This window comes from Thamnophis sirtalis, unplaced genomic scaffold, assembly GCF_051295495.1.
Source record: "Thamnophis sirtalis isolate CommonGarterSnake01/CBP01778 unplaced genomic scaffold, rThaSir2_p1.2 scaffold_5, whole genome shotgun sequence".
Classification (NCBI taxonomy): domain Eukaryota; kingdom Metazoa; phylum Chordata; class Lepidosauria; order Squamata; family Natricidae; genus Thamnophis; species Thamnophis sirtalis.
The window spans coordinates 79,469,572-79,487,615 of record NW_028261385.1 but is presented as its reverse complement, the minus strand read 5'-3'; the positions used below and the strand labels follow the sequence as shown (position 1 = coordinate 79,487,615).

At 34.9% G+C, this 18,044-nt stretch overlaps 1 protein-coding gene across 1 annotated transcript in view; it reads right to left on the bottom strand.

The window, feature by feature from the left end:
- CNTLN (centlein) overlaps window positions 1-18,044 on the bottom strand; it is a 214,447-nt gene that overhangs the window by 151,538 nt on the left and 44,865 nt on the right. Inside the window, exon 3 of the mRNA XM_087717005.1 lies at window positions 12,832-12,916. Coding sequence (XP_087573131.1) covers window positions 12,832-12,916 — 85 coding nt within the window. The remainder of the gene's footprint in view (window positions 1-12,831; window positions 12,917-18,044) is intronic.

Below are 18,044 nucleotides of genomic sequence, written 5' to 3'. Positions count from 1 at the left end.
AAACAAGTATTTTTTTTCTTCCCAGTTATTTGGATATTAATATTAAGGCCACCAAATACAGAAAAGGAATACAACATATGGCATAATGATGTATCAATTGGAGTTGGACAACATAAAATTAAATAAATTATATCCAGCTTATTTCATGAAGTAAGGTATTTTTAACCATGATTTGCTGAACAAGCCATAATACCTTCATTCATACCTATCACCAAGCGACTAAAAGCAGTTTTTTTTTAACCAAAGTCCTAGTCAGTGATTGGCATTAGGAAATAATTGTCTTCAACCTAACTGCAAAATTGCACTAGTACTCTGAGCAGAAGAGATGATAAAATGATAAGGTTAACAATACAAGATTCTGTCAGCATACAAAGCACACTTTTTCAGACCTCACACTTTGTAATCTTGCAGCTGTGCAAGCATTCTAAAGAACAGGGGCCCAATCAGTCTTTAGGTTATCTTCCAAAAGTTATCTTATTTCAACTGTTTTACATGTGCCTTACTGTATTTCAAAGTGTATTCATTTCAAACTGTATTTATTATTACTGTATCTACTTTATAAACTATTCATTAGGTTCTAAGCCACTTTGTAGAAGCTTTCATTTGGAAAAATAAGTTCATTAACATATATAAATAGGTCCGACAACACCGATTTTAGCAGTAGTATTATCTTGTATAATGAAAACACTTGTTCCACCTTCCAAGGCACAAATACATCAATTAAGTTTATCTGCATTTGCTCATTAATATACTGCATTTGCATGTCTTAAAATGAGGATATGATAGGAAAATAGGAAATCCCTTCAAATGAAGGCAATATAAAAATGCAATAAAAAAAGGTTTTCCACAGGTATAAGCTCCAGTATTAAATATGATTGCTACAAAAATATCTGAACAGCAGTTTTTGGGATGGCATAACTAGTACTGTTCAAAATTCTCATATTATATCTAAAGCTCACTTTAATTCAGTAGCTTATGGAAGAATGGAAATGAGAATGTAACCTTAAGAGAATAAAATATAAATGTATCTTTGATCACTGTCAAAAAGAAGACCCAATCACTTACATTTCAAGAAAGTAGATTGTGGTTGGACATGAATGAAAATTTCATAGTGGTAAGAATGGAACGGAACAAGACAGGACATATCAGCAATAGCGAACCTTTTTTGGCTTGCGTGCCATAAGTGGGGGGAGCGCAGGGGGGTTGTGTATGGGCGTGCCGCATCCATAATGCAATGCATGACACACACCCCAGTGCACATGCGTGCACTACAGGCGCTCCCCCCATTTTTTCCATGCTTTTCTCACCCTTCCCAGGCTCCAGAGGCTTTATAGGAGCCTGGGGAGGCCAAAAACAGGCTCTCCCCCCCCCCCGAAGCCCTTCAGGAGGCTTCACTGAAGCCTCTGGAATGCTCAAAACGAACTTCAAAGGAAACCGGAAGGGTCGTTTTGAGCACTCCAGAGGCTTCATGGAAGCCTTCTGAAGGTCTCTGAAGCCTCCAGAGCACTTAAAATGATCCTCCGAGCAAACAGAAAGCCCATTTCTGAACTTCCGGTTTGCCCCATAGGGCCGTTTTTTTGCACTCCAGGGGCTTCAGGGAAGCTCACGAAGCCTCCGTAGGGCCTGGGGGTGGGGCGGGGGAGGCTCTTTTCACCCTCCCCAGGCTCCTATAAAGCCTCTGGAGCCTGGAGAGGGTGAAAAATGGCTTTAAAAAATGGTGAACTCAGTTGGCCAGCGCACGTATGCGCGCTGGCCAGCTAACAGGGCAGGCCTCACGTGCCCTGACAAATGGCTCCGTGTGCCACCTTGGCACGCGTGCCATAGGTTCGCTATCCCGGGGATATATGATCTTCAAGATCTCTTTCAACTCTTACTTTCTATTAATACTATACTGGTATGTTGGAACAAAGATAAATGTGTATCTCTATGCAACCAAAAGCTGCACAATAATCTTCAGCAATTATCTATTTCCACCTAAACTGGTGCTCCTTTGAGGATATAATATGAACATTTCATTAGTCCCCTTCAAAGAAAAGCAATTTTAACGTATATGGAACAGTTACTTTATTCTCAAACCATAAAATATAACTAAAGTTAAAATTTAAAAGATTAAATAGAACTCACTTCATTAAATGCAATGGTAGTTTGAAAAAATATATATACCGTTGATACAATTATTAATAACTTACCATAAAATGCTATGAGGACCCAGATTGTTGGGGGCAATATGCTGACTCTCTGTAAACCGCTTAGAGAGGCCTGAAAGGCCTATGAAGCGGTATATAAGTCCACTGCTATTGCTATTGCTATTGATTGGAACATGTGATAAATCATTGATAATTTTAATATATTTGGTTTATATTTTGCTATAGGACCACAAATGCCTTTTAAAAGAGTGAGATCAGCCACGATTCTTAAAATTTAGCATAAAATTTATGCTAAAAATTACCAAAAATGTATTACAGGGATAACAAAAAGAACAAGTAAAAGAGCTTCAATTTCAACTATACATCCAACTTGACATCTGTTCAAAATAGTGGAGATATTTCAACTAAAGTCAAACACTATCAAAAGTTAAGATCACAGAAAAGCACTGTATATGCTATAAGAGTATTGATGTTCTCGGATGGAAGGCTCATAGTTCTATCGTCAAAAGGCATTGTGCAGCTATACTTGATTTTTATTCCCCCATCCTTAAAAAGATTTTCTTTGCAAAGAAAAATGACAGAAGTGGTGAGAAAAGGTGCATAGGTTACAACTGGAGGAAAATGTCATCTAACCTCTTCATAAAATTCTGTGAAAAAAGGCAGAGTGACTGCACAGTAAAAATATCTCATGGAAGCATTTTATAAAAGTCTCTCCATTAACAATTGCCACAAAGAGATGTCTACAGCGAGAGCTCTTTGGCTTTTCAAGTTGCGTCACTCCGGTATTCAACACATAATTAAATAAGGTTTCCCAGTTGCTGAACAAGTAGCACACACTGTATAGGCTTTCATGCAGTCCCTCAAGATTTTTCTGCTAAGAATATGAAATATCCAACAAAAGGTTCTCTTCAGAGAAATATCCTCTAAATCATGCTACTCTATAGAGATTCTGCCACTATTTTTTTCTGCATTTTCCAGAATATTTAATGTAAATAATCTGATTTAGAATCAATTCAATAGGTAAGATAGTTGACGTCTATGAATCCTGAAGCTACTGCACTGTTAATAATGAGGTTGGTGATAATAATTTTTTTGAATTTAAAATTCCACCTTTTCAATCAGAACTCAATGTAATTTATGCAGACATTTTCCACATTTTATCCTCAATCAGAAGGGCAGGGAGGGAGGATGAGCATTATTTTCCCTTTGGTATATTCAATATATAAGCGGTATGTCCTCAGTTGCCTATTCACTTTGATGTTCTTGTCCCCACCATGTAGATGTTATTGCCTGTTAGTATGTTGGGGTGGCCAAAAGTAATCCACGGGTTTCTGTGATCAAGCAGATGTTTGAACATGGACTGTCATTATAATCAACTTTCTAATAAAAATGACAATGAAAATGCAACGTTCTAAAAACGAAAGCTAAGTGTTGAAAAATCAGACTTTTGTAAATACAGTTTAAAAAGGTCACAAAAATAAACATGGGAAGCATCTCGCAGAACATTATACATTCACATCTGATTGGGGATTTTTTTTTGTTTGTCTTCTATGAAATACATTTTGCTACATAAGCAAACTGGCAGCTGTATACCCCTAAAGCAATCGTGTTACAAATATGTCCAGAGATCCAAAAAGTTCGGGAACCCATTATTTATTCATAACTAGGCAATTTTCTGAATAAGACTAATAAAAGACTAATTTTGTTATCCAAATGTCAGATGGAAGTGATAAGCAAGGAATGAATATTATAGAATATACAAAATTATTCTACATGTATTACTATACATTTCCTGTTTAATTTAGTACTATGTTCTTTTTCTATAGTTTTAATATGATTCCTACTAATTGCAGTTATCTAGCATCTGAATAGATAAAATTAATATACAATATGAAAACATTCCAAAATGTATATTTTGATATTTGTCTTTTGAACTTGATATACTGGCTATTTGTGTTCCTTTCACATTGTCATTTTGAAAGAGTTCAGCATATGTATTATCTTTTTTTTAAAAAATAATCAGAAAAATGTCTGATTCCAGTGAAACAAGATTTTTGAAGCCCAAGTTGAACTACAAGTAGTCATCGATCCCCCTTTAGTAACTGCCTTACTAAGCAACCATTTGCAAATACGACAACAATAAACATTAGTAAACAAAACATTTTCCAACCAATGTGCATTTTTATACACAAATTTAGGAAATTGACAACAATGTACTCCAAAGTGACAGTAATATTGGTGATGCTTCACTAGACAACTTTATCTAAATGACATGGGAACAACTAGAAACCTTTTTATTTTTGTCACATGGTAACATTTAGCCACCATTTCACCAGAACCAATTCAGTTTGCTAAGTAAAACTTCCTTTAATTGCATTATAGTGCTCTTCCCTGTGAGGTCAATTCAAAATGCCAGAAGCTAATATTATTAGAATAAACAAGATGAGTTTATTCCAATAATTATGTACTTTCCCTATAACTTCTGCAAATTTGGATCCAATGTGGCACTAAAGACTTTTTGCTCTGTTTTTAGTCCTTACTGAAAGATAGCTGGACCATAAACTCCTGCATTGAAATGAAAACAAAAATTATTTCAAGGATAATCCAGCAATCCAAGGAAACCAAAAATGTCACATCTTATTATTCTAATATTTAATTTAATTGGACCATGTAAAATAGAAAAAAGCCAATAAAATATTATTGTATTTCAATTAGTTACTCAATAGTTGATTACCAAGCAGCTATTTGTACGAATTAATCTGCCACTACCAAGCACTACTCTTATTGTCATTATAGATGTCTTGTTACAGGAACTAGTCAATACATATAGCAGGGCAGGTGTTTCCAATCATAACCACCATCATGTGTCCTATGAATGACAACAAGACACCCCAAAAAAGCAGTTATCAATTCTTTTATGAGCTCATTGAGAACAGCCATTCTTTTTATTTCTATAGGAAAGTATGCCTTTTAAAGTTGCTTGACAGAAATACAACAATTGTAATCATTGGATATGCACTGACAAAGTTGTTTATGTTAGTCTGCTTTATGAAATGTAGTTTTGAAGGGCAAAGACATTTTTTCAGAAAACACATGGATAGTAATGCAATTCTTATTGCTTTGGTCTTCCACATCCAAACTATCGCAAATATTTTGCTTTTCAAAACAGTAAGGGGATGCACCAGCTCGTCCTAATCTATGACATCTTGCCATTTCCTTAAAGGTGAAATTATCTTCAGATATTAACAATTAACCTCTACTCTTGCATTATCTTCTCAATATGTTGCATATCTCATTTGGACTCTGGTATAGCAATAGTACAAAGTGACGAAAGCTAAAATTATCTATATGTATAATCACTAATTATATGGTTAAGAAACTGTCATTTATGTATAAGATTTACACTGTTTTCATAGACATGCTTTCTAAGTTTCAAACATATTAAAATCAAGGTAAGAGCTACTTTTAATACTTTTTTGAGTAGATCCTCTGCTGCATCCAAGTGGCTATGTTTAGCATTAACAGTTTTTTTTTTAAAAAAAAGATGAATACTGACAATGAAAAGTGGTCATATAAAAACTTTTAAGATAATGTTTAATTTCTTTATTGCAGTACTTTAAATCAAAGTGTCTATGTGCATACTACTTGGTAATTGTTTATGAATAATCTAAAGCTGCTATCATAAAGCTCTTTGGGCCTTTATGTAAATCAAGTAAGAGAAATAATGTTCCAAATATGTATTCCCATCCTGACAATGATCTTCTAGGAATAACTGACTGCGAACAAGAAAATAAAGGGGGGGGGGAATCCCTCAAAATCCCAATAGAGAGGCATAAATCAGCTTTCCAACAACCAGGTTGATAAATCAACATAGGTTTCACATAACATTTATATGTTGGACTTAATCCTAAAGTCCATTCCATTCAAATAAAGTTAGGTAGGCAATTCCTACTTTCATTTCTACTTTCATTTCTAGCCTGTACAGTAACACTAATACACTGTTCCTAATGCCCCACCAATCCATAGTTGCAGATCCAAGTTGTTACATTAATATTTAAAAGCATATCTGAAAATTCTGACTGCCTGAAATTTTGAAACAACTGTATCAGATTAATATGCTGGTCAGGAAAGTTGCACTGACATGACTCTCTCTAGTTGTGCAAAGATAAAAATATTGTGCAATATAATAGATAAAATATATTTACAATTAAAAGGCGTAAAATGTATCATTATAATTAAAGATACAGAAGGATCTTGTCAGACTTGAACACTGTGTTCCATCTAAAATGAAATTCAATGGAGAAAAAAGTAAGGTTCTACATTTAGGCAAGAAAAACCAAATGCATAGGTATAGAATAGTATCTGGATTAACAGTAGTAACTGTGAGAAGAATCTTGGAGTCCTAGTGGACAATCACTTAAATATGAACCAGCAGTGTCCTGTAGCTGCTAAAAAAACCAATTCAGTCCTATGCTGCATTAATATAGGGACGGACTCAAGATCACATGAAGTTTAATAGCATTTTATAATGCCTTGGTAAGACCATACTTGGACTATTGCATCCAGTTTTGGTCACCACAATATAAAAAATATTGAGACTCTAGAAAGAAAGCAGAAAAGAGCAATAAAGAGGATTAGGATTAGTTAAATTATGAATAACAGTTGCAGTAATTGGGATGTCTAGTTTAATGAAAAAAAGGACTAGGGGTAACATGATAGCCGTGTTCCAATATCTCAGGGGCTACCAGAAAGAAGTGGGTGTCAACCTATTCTCCAAAGCACCTGAAGGAAAGACAAGAAGCAATGGATGGAAACTAATCAAGGAAAGAAACAACTTAGAACTAAGGATAAATGTGTTGACAGTTAGAACAATTAACCTATGGAACGGGTTGTCTTTAGAAGTTGTGTGTGCTCCATCACTGGAGGTTTATTTTTTAATTTTCAAAACATATAATCACATGTATACTATTACATAGCCAACATCATATTGTATTATTAAATGTTTACATCAATTCATCTTATCATCAACTCCCAAAAACAATTATTGGCTCTTCTGCTCTCCATACATCATATTGGTATCTTATCCATCATTTTCTTCTCCCTCTCTCCCTACCTCCTTTCTTCCCTGTCATCCTTCCATTCTCTACTTCCCCTTCCTCTTTCCTTCTCCTCTCTCCTTTCTCCACTCCTCATTTCTCTCCTCCTCTTCCCCCCCTTGCCCTCTCTCCTATCCCTCTTTTCTTCCCTTACCTCTCTCCTCTACTTCCCACTCTTCATCTCATTTACTTGGTGTATTTCAGCTTCTGAGCAAGCTCCATTTTATATCGATGGTATTTATAATTCCTTTTCAATATACATATTTAATTTTAACATGTATTCTCCTTTAAAAAAATAGAACAAAAAAGTATACATATATAGTCATGTGCTTTTAAATTCCCCCCCCCCCGCCTAATTTTGGCTGAGGTGTAGACCTGGTTATAATTCCCAGCTATTCTCATCATTATCTTTATATAATTATACATCCTTACATGGTCCCAATTTGTGATTCTGTCTTTAAATCTCAATAGTTCCAATTGTAAGTATATTTCATGTTCCCTCTCCATTTTTCCATATCTTAGGTTAGATTATCCTTAATTGTCTATAAATGGCAATCCTCGCTGTTTAATGTTCATTACAATTCCCTTAATCTATTATATAGAATAACAAGTGGTAAACATCTCACTTTATTCATCATCTTAAAAATTTTATATACTATGTCCATGTTTCATATATTTTGACCCATTCTTAATTGTCCTTCTATTGTCATATTCAGTCAATTCGCAACTCAGTTTAATTATCATGTATAAAAGTGGATCACAAACTTCTGTTTTACAACTTCCCCATATCAGTTTCATATTTAACTGTTCTGACCCCCCCTTGACGGCTCGTTAAAAACGCAGGCAGACAAACTTAAAAGGACTTCTGTCTTTATCAGTTTTCAGTTCAAACTGGCTTCGAGCCCAGAAAATAACATAAACACAAAACTCCGATAAGAATTCAAAACAAAAGCTCTTACAAACAATATGCACTTCTTCCAAAGTCTTCACGGATCAGTTTACAAGAGACACCAAAGCACTTGTCCAAGTGTAACAGGCATAAATCACGATTAGTAATCAAACAATATTTTACCAAACACGGAACACATGAAGGAACGTTGACTCCAGCGACTGGGGCGTGGCAGCATCCATCCTTTTATCTCCAAACTTGCCTCTAACCCGCCCCCAGCTGCATAATGAATCTTGATCCCGAAAGAACTCTCAGCAAAACTGCTGAGTCACAACATTTAACCATATTCCATATATTTTAACCTTTATTTAGTTATCTTTCCATTATCATATTCAACCAGTTAGCAACTCCTTTTTATTGTCATATTTAGGAATAAGGCCCTTAGCTTTATATTTTCCCATGTAACAGTTTCTAGTTGTCTGATTTTTTCCTAGTAAGTCTTTTGTCCCACTTTTATGTTCCTTTTATTTGTTTCGACATATCCACTCTCTTCAATTTTCCTTATGCCACTAACATTCTCCAAAACCTTTTTTGTCTGCTTTTTATTCCCTTTTGTTGGGACACCTCCCCTTTTTACAATTTTCCCTATACCACTGCCTAGCTCTAGACCAATGGAATCTTTTGTCTGCTTTTTATTTTATAAAAAGGATCCCCGGAGTAGATTTGTCAGACAGGGTTCATGTAAGCCTCTTCAGAGCTCACGTCCCCCATGCCTGTCCAGCTGGAGAACTTCCTGTCGAATCCCACTGGAGGTTTTTAGGAAGAGATTGGACAGTCACTTGTCCAGAATGATACAAGGTCTCCCGCTTGAGCAGGGGGTTGGACTATAAGACTTCCAAGGTACATTCCAACACTGTTATTCTATTAAAGTAAAAGGCCATTGGTGTCCACAAGATGGGGTAACAGGCGAGCAAATAGTGACACATGTTTGACAATGCCATCATACAAATATCATGAATCACTTGTCTTTGGTATCAAGATGAAAATATATAATGGCATTGGCATGATGAACATCACTGTGCATGAGCTATAGTATTGGCATCATTTCAGTTTGCTGTGGATGTCAACTAAAAAGGCAATTTGGTGATAAATTAAGAGCTAGAGTTTAATCAGGTACTTTGAGATACCCTGTTCCAGATTTCTCTCTCCACACCTAAGTTACTGTTTCTGAAATAAGCTGTCAGCTGATTAATCACTGCTCTATTTTATACTGCTTTCTGTTGTCTTCTCAATTGTCTTATACAACATAGTTGTAAGATGAGATGGAGGAGGAATAGAGAATATTAGACCTATTTTCTTGACCAAACTAAAGGAAGGTAGAAAAAAAGTGGTGGTGAAAGCAGTAATAGTAGTGGTAGTAGTAATACATATGTTGAATAATGAAGCTATGATTGTAATGATTGCCATTATTCTGGTATCAACTATGAGCACCCACATATATAGCTTTTCTCCAGGAGGATCTGCTAACTTGATCTTTCAACACTGCAATTTAGTCTATCTACTACTAGCTGTCTTCTTTTTCTTTCCACCTTTCCTAGCATTACAGACTTCTTAAGATAGCTATGCCTTTATACATGTTGAAAAAAATGATAATTTGAATGTGTCATTTTCTCTACTACTGAAAACTCTGAATTGATTTGTTCTTTGACCCATTTGTCTATATTTTTGGCTTGATATTCTCAAGAGTCTTCTCCAAAACCAAAGTTCAAAAGAGTCAATGCTCTAGATTAAAATCCTCAAAATCCAATTTCTGCTTCTATACAATGTTAAAGGGAAAACCATTGCTGCACAATTCTGATCTTTGTTGGCATAAATACATCACAGCATCTGAATATTTTTTCCAAGGTCTTCATCTCTATTTTGTAAAAATATATCCTACTGCTATGTATTTCTTGACTGTTACTATTGCTATCTGAATCTAAAAAGCAGAAGCTGTTTTCCACTTCAGTACATTTGTTGTCAATTCTACGGCTGGAGGTTGAAGCTATTGTAAAAACTTTGCTTTTCTTTGTATTTGATTAACATCATTTACACACCCATTATCCCCCAATATATGTTATAGGTGGATTAAAGTGTGAGGAAATGAGAAAAGCTTAATCCAACCTCTAGTCTTCTGAGTTAAAAAGATAGAAAAATTTATCACAATAATTATTAATAAATGAAAAGAAGATTGAGAGCCCACAGTGGGAAAGAATGAAGGCCTCAAATCATCCCTTCTTGAAACTTGATTCTTCACTCTTTCATGTCCCATAATTTGGGAGAAAAATTGTCTGTAATTGTTGTCATTTTCCAGCATACCATTTACCTGGTATCCACCTCATAACCCTGATATATAAGAGACATAGGGATCTCACACCTACCTTTATTATCTGGCAATTTATACAATGCCAGTTCCTGGTCATATATGATAGCGGTTCAGTTCTTCATCACATTTTTGAGAGACAAACACAATAAAAATATATTGGAAAAATAAAAAATTCCCTCCTTTAAAATTAAATATTTAAAATGTGTACATCCCATATTATAGAATATGAACTACATAATTGTCTAGATACTATAATGCAAACCTGGTATATTAAAAAAAGAAAAATATGAAATGCTCTGGTTATAACACAAAAATTGTATAAATAACCGGATCAAGATTTACCTTAGTACAGATCACAACAGGATTATAAAGTAAATAAAATTAATATCTACGTACATGCCCAACCTAAACAGAGGGTAGTGGTTTGAAGGCTGAATTTACATTCAATTTACCATATTTTTCGGAGTATAAGACGCACTGGAGTATAAGATGCAGCAAGGTTTTGAAGAGGAATTTTTTTTAAAAAAAAATTTTTTTGCACTCTGCAAACCTCCCCAAAACGGCCCATTCCCCCCCCCCCACAAAAAGGCAAGAATAGCCTTTGGGAGCTTGTAGAGTGCTCCTGGGGGCTGGGGTTAAAATTGAGGGGGAAAATGTGCCATTTTTTGCTCAATTCTGCCCTCCCCAGCCCCCAGGAGCTCTCTAAAAGCTTCCTAGAGGCTCTGCACCGCCATTTTGGTGAAGGGGCAGGGTTTTGGGAAACAAAAAATGCTGTATTCAGTGTATAAGACGTACCCACCTTTTCAGCCTCTTTTTTTAGGGAAAAAGGTGCGACTTATACTCTGAAAAATACAGTACCCCCCTAGACAGAGAAATAAAGAACATTTAGACTTTGAGGCTTGACTTAGAGCCACACCAAAAAAAACCCTAATTATTTAGAATATTTTACCTGGTGAATTTTTTTTTTGGAAACAAACCATTCCCCTACTGAAATTATATAGACTTTTAGAACATTTTCAAAATTCAAAATAATTTTAATCATAATTTTCTCACCTTTGGTTAACAGTTGATGGATGCAGTGTATCCAACTTATTTACAATGAATATTAGATACAGGTAGTCCTCGACTTACAACCATTCGTTTAGTGACCATTTGAAGTTACAACAGCACTGAAAAAAGTGACTTATGACCATTTTTCATGTTGCAGCATTCCCATGTACATGTGATCAAAATTCAGATGCTTAGCAACCGGTTCATATTTCTGATGGTCATGTGATTCACTTTTGCAACCTTCTGACAAACAAAGTCACTGGGCAAGCCAGATTTACTTAACAACGATGTTGCTAACTTAAGAACTACAGTGAGACAAACTCACTTAACAACTGTATTATTTAGTAACAGAAATTTCAAGCTCAATTGTGGCTGTAAGTTGAGAACTACCTAGAGATCTTATAATACAACAAGGAATATGGTTTGTAGATGTTGCCCTGTGAGGAGGCGTGGCAAATAAATTTAATAAATAAAATCTGAACATTAATGTACCAAAAACCCCTAGTTTTGTTTGATAAAAGAAATAGTGAATGAATACAAATTATACATAATAATGAAACTAAAGCTGATAGATTAGTGTGCCTTGGCAGAATGTGTTTCCAAAAAATGAAAATTGAATGATATTAAGCTATGCAAATGCTGGGAGAAAAGTGATGGATAATATTGATGTATGATTTTTTTTGCTGAAAAAGGCAAAAATGATTCCATATAAGAATGTGTTTCCGTCCATCTGTATATGTATGCAACCTACAAATAAAATTGTATATAAATGCAGTAAAAGGAAGATATGTTTGCCAGGCAAAAAGATAAGATGAACAGTATAAATTAGAGTTAGCTGTATTTCATTTTCTTTCTCATATAGGTAAAGTTGTCTTCTGCTTGTGCCTGCTGCAAAAAAGTTGGAGATTGAAGAATTTGTTCAGATGAAAATAGTAATGGAATAGGAGGCAAAAAGAAAAAAAGCTTGATAGCTCCAAGATGAACATAAAGGTTTACCATCTTATAGGTTAGGCCAATTAAGTATTTGATTGCAGAAAATAACTTGTTTCTTGCAAATCAGATCTTATTGAAATAATAAAATATAACATTGTAATATCATGAAACTAAATCCCTCCATTTTGATTCAGGCAAATTAGGAGCAGTAGCTAATAATATTCAGAAAACTGGATCAAACCTGAGACCTCAGGTAGCTATATACATATTAGAAAACAGAATGCATGTAACACAGTTTCAAGGAAATTAGAGCAACAATATTGTCATCTTTAGTTTAAATAAAATACTAACCTGCTCCAGTGTCTGAATTTTTTTGTCTTTAACTTGCAAAATCTCTAAAACCCTCCTGTCCTTGAGTTCAGCCTTCTGCTTTTCTCTAAAAACAAAAATATGTTGACACTTATTAGTCATAATTTGCTGCTAATCATTTGAATTTTTCATGTCCCAATAATGAATGTCATTTCAGAGCATGGAAAATTAAATTATTTGTGCCTGACAGCCTTGCAGAATTAATCATGGAACATATGGCAAGTGACAGCAAATTTTATCCGCAAACAATGAAGACAACTTTATTCTAAATGATGTAGTGTTTATGAAAGCAAAACTAGATATGCTTACTTACAAGATATGTGGCATATCTTCCAGATAAAGTATTTCTAAAGATCCTTTCCCTTCCTGCTTTTACATTACTGATATCAAAAGAATCCTATTTTCATGTTGGCAATATAGTAAGAGTAGCATATTAACGAACATCATTATTTTCCCTTTGGTATACTGAAAAGATATACTATATTAAAAAGATCAACAACTGTTTAGAAACTGGGTAGGGAAATTTTCTTCCCAAATGATTCTTACTCTGTATAACCTCAATCAAGTTCCAGATGTGGCAAAAATAAAAACCAATGTGCCATAACGTATACTAAAATAAATAAATAAATAAATACAGGAGTAGAAAGGAAAAACAGTGCTAATTACAAAGCAACATTTATCAGGTTTGCTACATTTATTGTTCCATTCCTGCATAAATCAGAAAATTCAGCATTAATAACATTATACAATTGTATACTGCTGGATTTTTGCTTTAATGATTATCTTGTTTGCATACAATATCTGGGATATGTTTTCTAAATACATTTATTCGTACTCCACCAACTTCTGCTTGTCTAATTGCATATAAAATCATCACTTCTTATCTAGGAAAAAAAGCTGTGATAACCAGGAAACCCTGTGAAAATGGGTATTGGTAACAAATACAAGTAATTGCATCTGAGAACTGGAAAACAGTCTCTTATAATGTGATTACACAAATCTTCCCCAATCAACCAAAAACTACAAAAATCATACTGAAAGTGTAAAAACCCAAAACAATTTGTTTGTTGAAACATCAACATACCAAGTTATAAAACACAGGAAACCAACTTGTGATTTCTAGATGTTACTGAAAAACAATGCCAAGCATGTCTATTTATTGGCCACATAACTGGAATTCGACTTTTGAATGATTACAGATTGCTACAAAATTTGGACTTCAATATGTATAAATATTACGTGTGTGTGCGTGTGCGCGCATGTGTCTGTGTGTAAAAATTTCCCTTCTCACCTTTATAGGTGGTATGCGCCTTCTTCAATCTCAGGTCCTGTACCAGACACCTGGAAGTTTGAGGGTTCTGCTCAGTATCTTAGCAGTTCATAGCACTGCACTCTTCTGGGTAGATAGCTATGATGTTCCTAGGATATGTTTGAGTCACTGTTGCAACCTCGGAATCACAGTCCCACCACTGGGACCACTTTGGCCTTTTTTTTCCTCAGGCTCTCTAGTTGCTCCTTCAGGCCCTGGTACTTCTTCTCATACTCCTTATGTTGTGGTCATCACTTGGTATCAGTAACTCTTATCAGCACCACTATCTTCTGTTCCTTGTCTACTAAGACAATGTCTGGTTCATTCACCAGTATCTGCCTGTCTATCTGAATTTTGAAGTACCATACGATCTCCTATCTAGACTTGGGAAGATTTAGCCATATACTGTGCAGATGTTCCTATACAAAATGCCAGCCTATTTGGTTATGCTGCTTAGTGTATGCTATTCCTGCCTGCATATTATACTCTGCCACTATATGTAGGACTGACTCTGAGAGCTCTAGGGACAGTCTGACTTTGGGGGCAGTCTAGATCTTAGGTGAACTCCTGCTTTTATGACTCTGGTGCTTAGTGACTTTTTGTGCTGTGCCTCAATGCTGTCTTTTATCCAGTGTTTTCAAGTCACTAGTAAGTTTTCCCAAAATTGGGTTATATGGGAATGGTGCATTGCATGCAGGGTCTTGTGTTGCCACGACACTTCCTCTGCTCAATCTTCCTCTCATGTATATTGTTGCCTTAAGACATTCTCTCTGCAGCTCATCTACGGATGTCATGTTACTAAAGTACTCCTGAATAAGCTGAGTTTCATCCAGGACTTGATGCTCACCGAATCCTGCCCATTGTCTTTTCGGCTTGTGTGCAAACTTGGATAGAAAATTCTGTACATTGTGAAGAGTTTCTGAATCTTCACATTGGCAGCCTACAAGTCCTCCTTTGGCAGCTGACTGTGCTATCTGGGTATTTGATGACTTTAGCCAGCTCCCTGTACTGTCAAGGTATCTGGTGACTTGCCTCGTCATCAGGGTTCTCATTTGATTATCCCCATGGTTCCCCATGTGATTATCAAACTACTTATAGCCAGTCTATATGTATGTTATGGGCCTTTTGATAGTTCCATTCATGAGTCCTAGATACCTTCCCACTCTTGAGTATCATTTGGACACATGTCTCCATGCCCTCAGTGTAAATCCATGTCAGGTGGATCAGCAAGTCAATGTCTTGCTCACTTTTAGCATACAGCTTGATGTCATCCATGTACAGAAGGTGGCTGATGGTAGTTCTACTCTTGAACTACCTATCTATATCCAGTCCTACCTGGCTAAGGGGTTCAGGATAGCAGCATGCACCATATTGGTGTATGCCACATTTGATGGCCACTTGTGTGAACTGTGCTGAGTTGACTCCTAGTGTTGTCTTCCACAATCCCACTGAGTTCCCAGGGAGATATGCTATGTTTGTCTAATTAAATTCCAAAGCACTTTCACAATATATTTTTTTCAAAATAACTATTCCCTTTATCCGTTTTAAACTTTTTTTCCCATCAACTAACTGTTTTTCCAAAAATTATTAAGTCTTTAAAATATTTTTTTCTTTATAGTCCTTTATAATCCAGAAAAAAATACTAATTCACAAATTAAATTTTTATTCTACTGCTCAGAAAGACAGCTCTTTCATTATAAATTAATTACTTATGAAGTGGTGAAGGAAAGAGACTCATGCAAATGCTACATCCATAAAGCCTGCATTTTGGTTACGAGTTTGATTTGAATCATTTGACTTCATGGTGAAGTGAACTAGAAGTTATTCTTGTAACTACTCTCTGGAATCAAAAGACACAGAGCCTAGAGCCTGGAGTATTACTAAGCCTCCCTCCCACCCCCCAAAAAAGACTGATCCAGGGACTCAATCTCTGCAGGTTTCTTTTTATTTTCAAGCTCCATTTTGCACGTATACCCATGATACAGGGAGATGAAACAAAAAAGAGATCAGTGTGGGGAAAGTTTTCTCTATCTCTCTTTCTATATCAAATATCAAGATAAGTCTTCTCTAAAAAATGGATATTGTGGCTAAAAATTACAGATAAATCTGTTACAGCAAAATTTAATGCTTTAAAATCCATATAATAAGCACCTCACCATTTGTGGAAGTGAATTCCTTAATAGACAAGTCAATTTTAGTACTACCAAGAGGCTCTATTCAAGTGAGAGAAAAGAGGTATTTGCTGGCATGCCTCTAGCCCATATTTTTCCATCTTTGTAATACTGAAATGTCTAGTGTGAGTTAATCCAATTAAAGATTAAAGTTGAGTGAAAGAATGCATACTGTGTTAATATCCAAAGTACAGTAATTGTAACATGAAATGATATAATAAACAGGGTTAGATTTTCTATTAGAGTTATATATAGCATGTTTAAAACTTCCCTTACATGTTACATAATTAGAATTTTAAGAATATATTTTTTTACTTAGATTCTGTTTAACGAAGGAAGATTTATTTTGTTTTGGATGAACTCAACATAATTTTTCTTTTATATTGCAGGTAACAGACGTAAAATCCTAAATGCACACATAAAATGGAATCAGTTAACACTATAACACATAATAGCCATCTAAATCTTACCACCAAATTTGCATATAGTGAATGTGAACAAAGGCCTTTAGCATAAATTAAAATCTAGTACAGAATTTTATCAGCATCTCCTCCTGGTGGCATAGGATAAGTTCCAACACTCATTACAGGGAAGCTCCCAAAAGGGATGCAAAATAATATTGTTCTGTGCTTCAAGCTTCTAAAATACAATTGAACCCACAGCTTCATTTTAAGTTTGATAAACAGAAAAAAAGGGGGGAAAGCAGATTTAAGGCTTAGTTTTAAAAGTAAATTGCATTGTTGGAAAATTGCGCTTGATTCAATTAATATACGCTACGCATGCCTATCACACATTAAAAAGTATTTACCCAAATCAGAAAAAAATATATGCATGCACTGTCAAAGAGTTGATGATGATCAATGACTGAGACAAACTCCAGTTTAGCTAATTAGAACCACTGATGAGCAATAATGATGTGCGTTAAGAATATTTGCAGACTTCTTTAGGATGAAAAATGGAGTGAAGAGAGGCTGTCAATTTATACAAGCTTAAGCTCCAATCACTTTTCCCATAAGTACCGCCTATTTTAAATGTTTAACAGAGCTGTATTTAATCCATGGATTTTTCAGTCACTTTTCAACAGCTACTGTTACCTAAAAAAACACAAACAAACAAATCCAAGAAATTATTCTAAATCATTAAGTAACCATTTTCTTTTGCATATGGCCCACACTATATATTATACAACATGACAGAATCATATTTTCTGGGATTTGGCCCATTTTTAATGAGTTGTCAAAAATGAAATATTAGAGACGATGAGGAAACATTTAACAATGAATGAAATGAGAAAACAGAACCTGACGATTCTAATACACCACAAATATTTTCAAAGGTATTTTGCATTCCTAACATATTATCATTCCTGTAATAAATATGCAAAACAATAGTGTTGAAAATAAATTATGAATATAAGCATAAATTGGGGTCTGTGATAAAAATCTATTACATTACTTTTTACACAAAGCAACATGAATCAAGACAAAACTTGCATTATATCAGCTTCAAATACCCACAGTTTAATTGGTCAAAAGTAGTGATAGCAATCCAATGAGGCCTCTGTGTGGATATATCTTTTACTTTTCATAAAAATCTTGCTCTGAGAAAAGACGTTATATTTTGAACTGGTATGTAAGTTAAGGATTTAATTCTAATGAAATAAGTGCATGATATAATTTTCCTGAAACAAAAAAATCTGATCCTGAACAATCCCT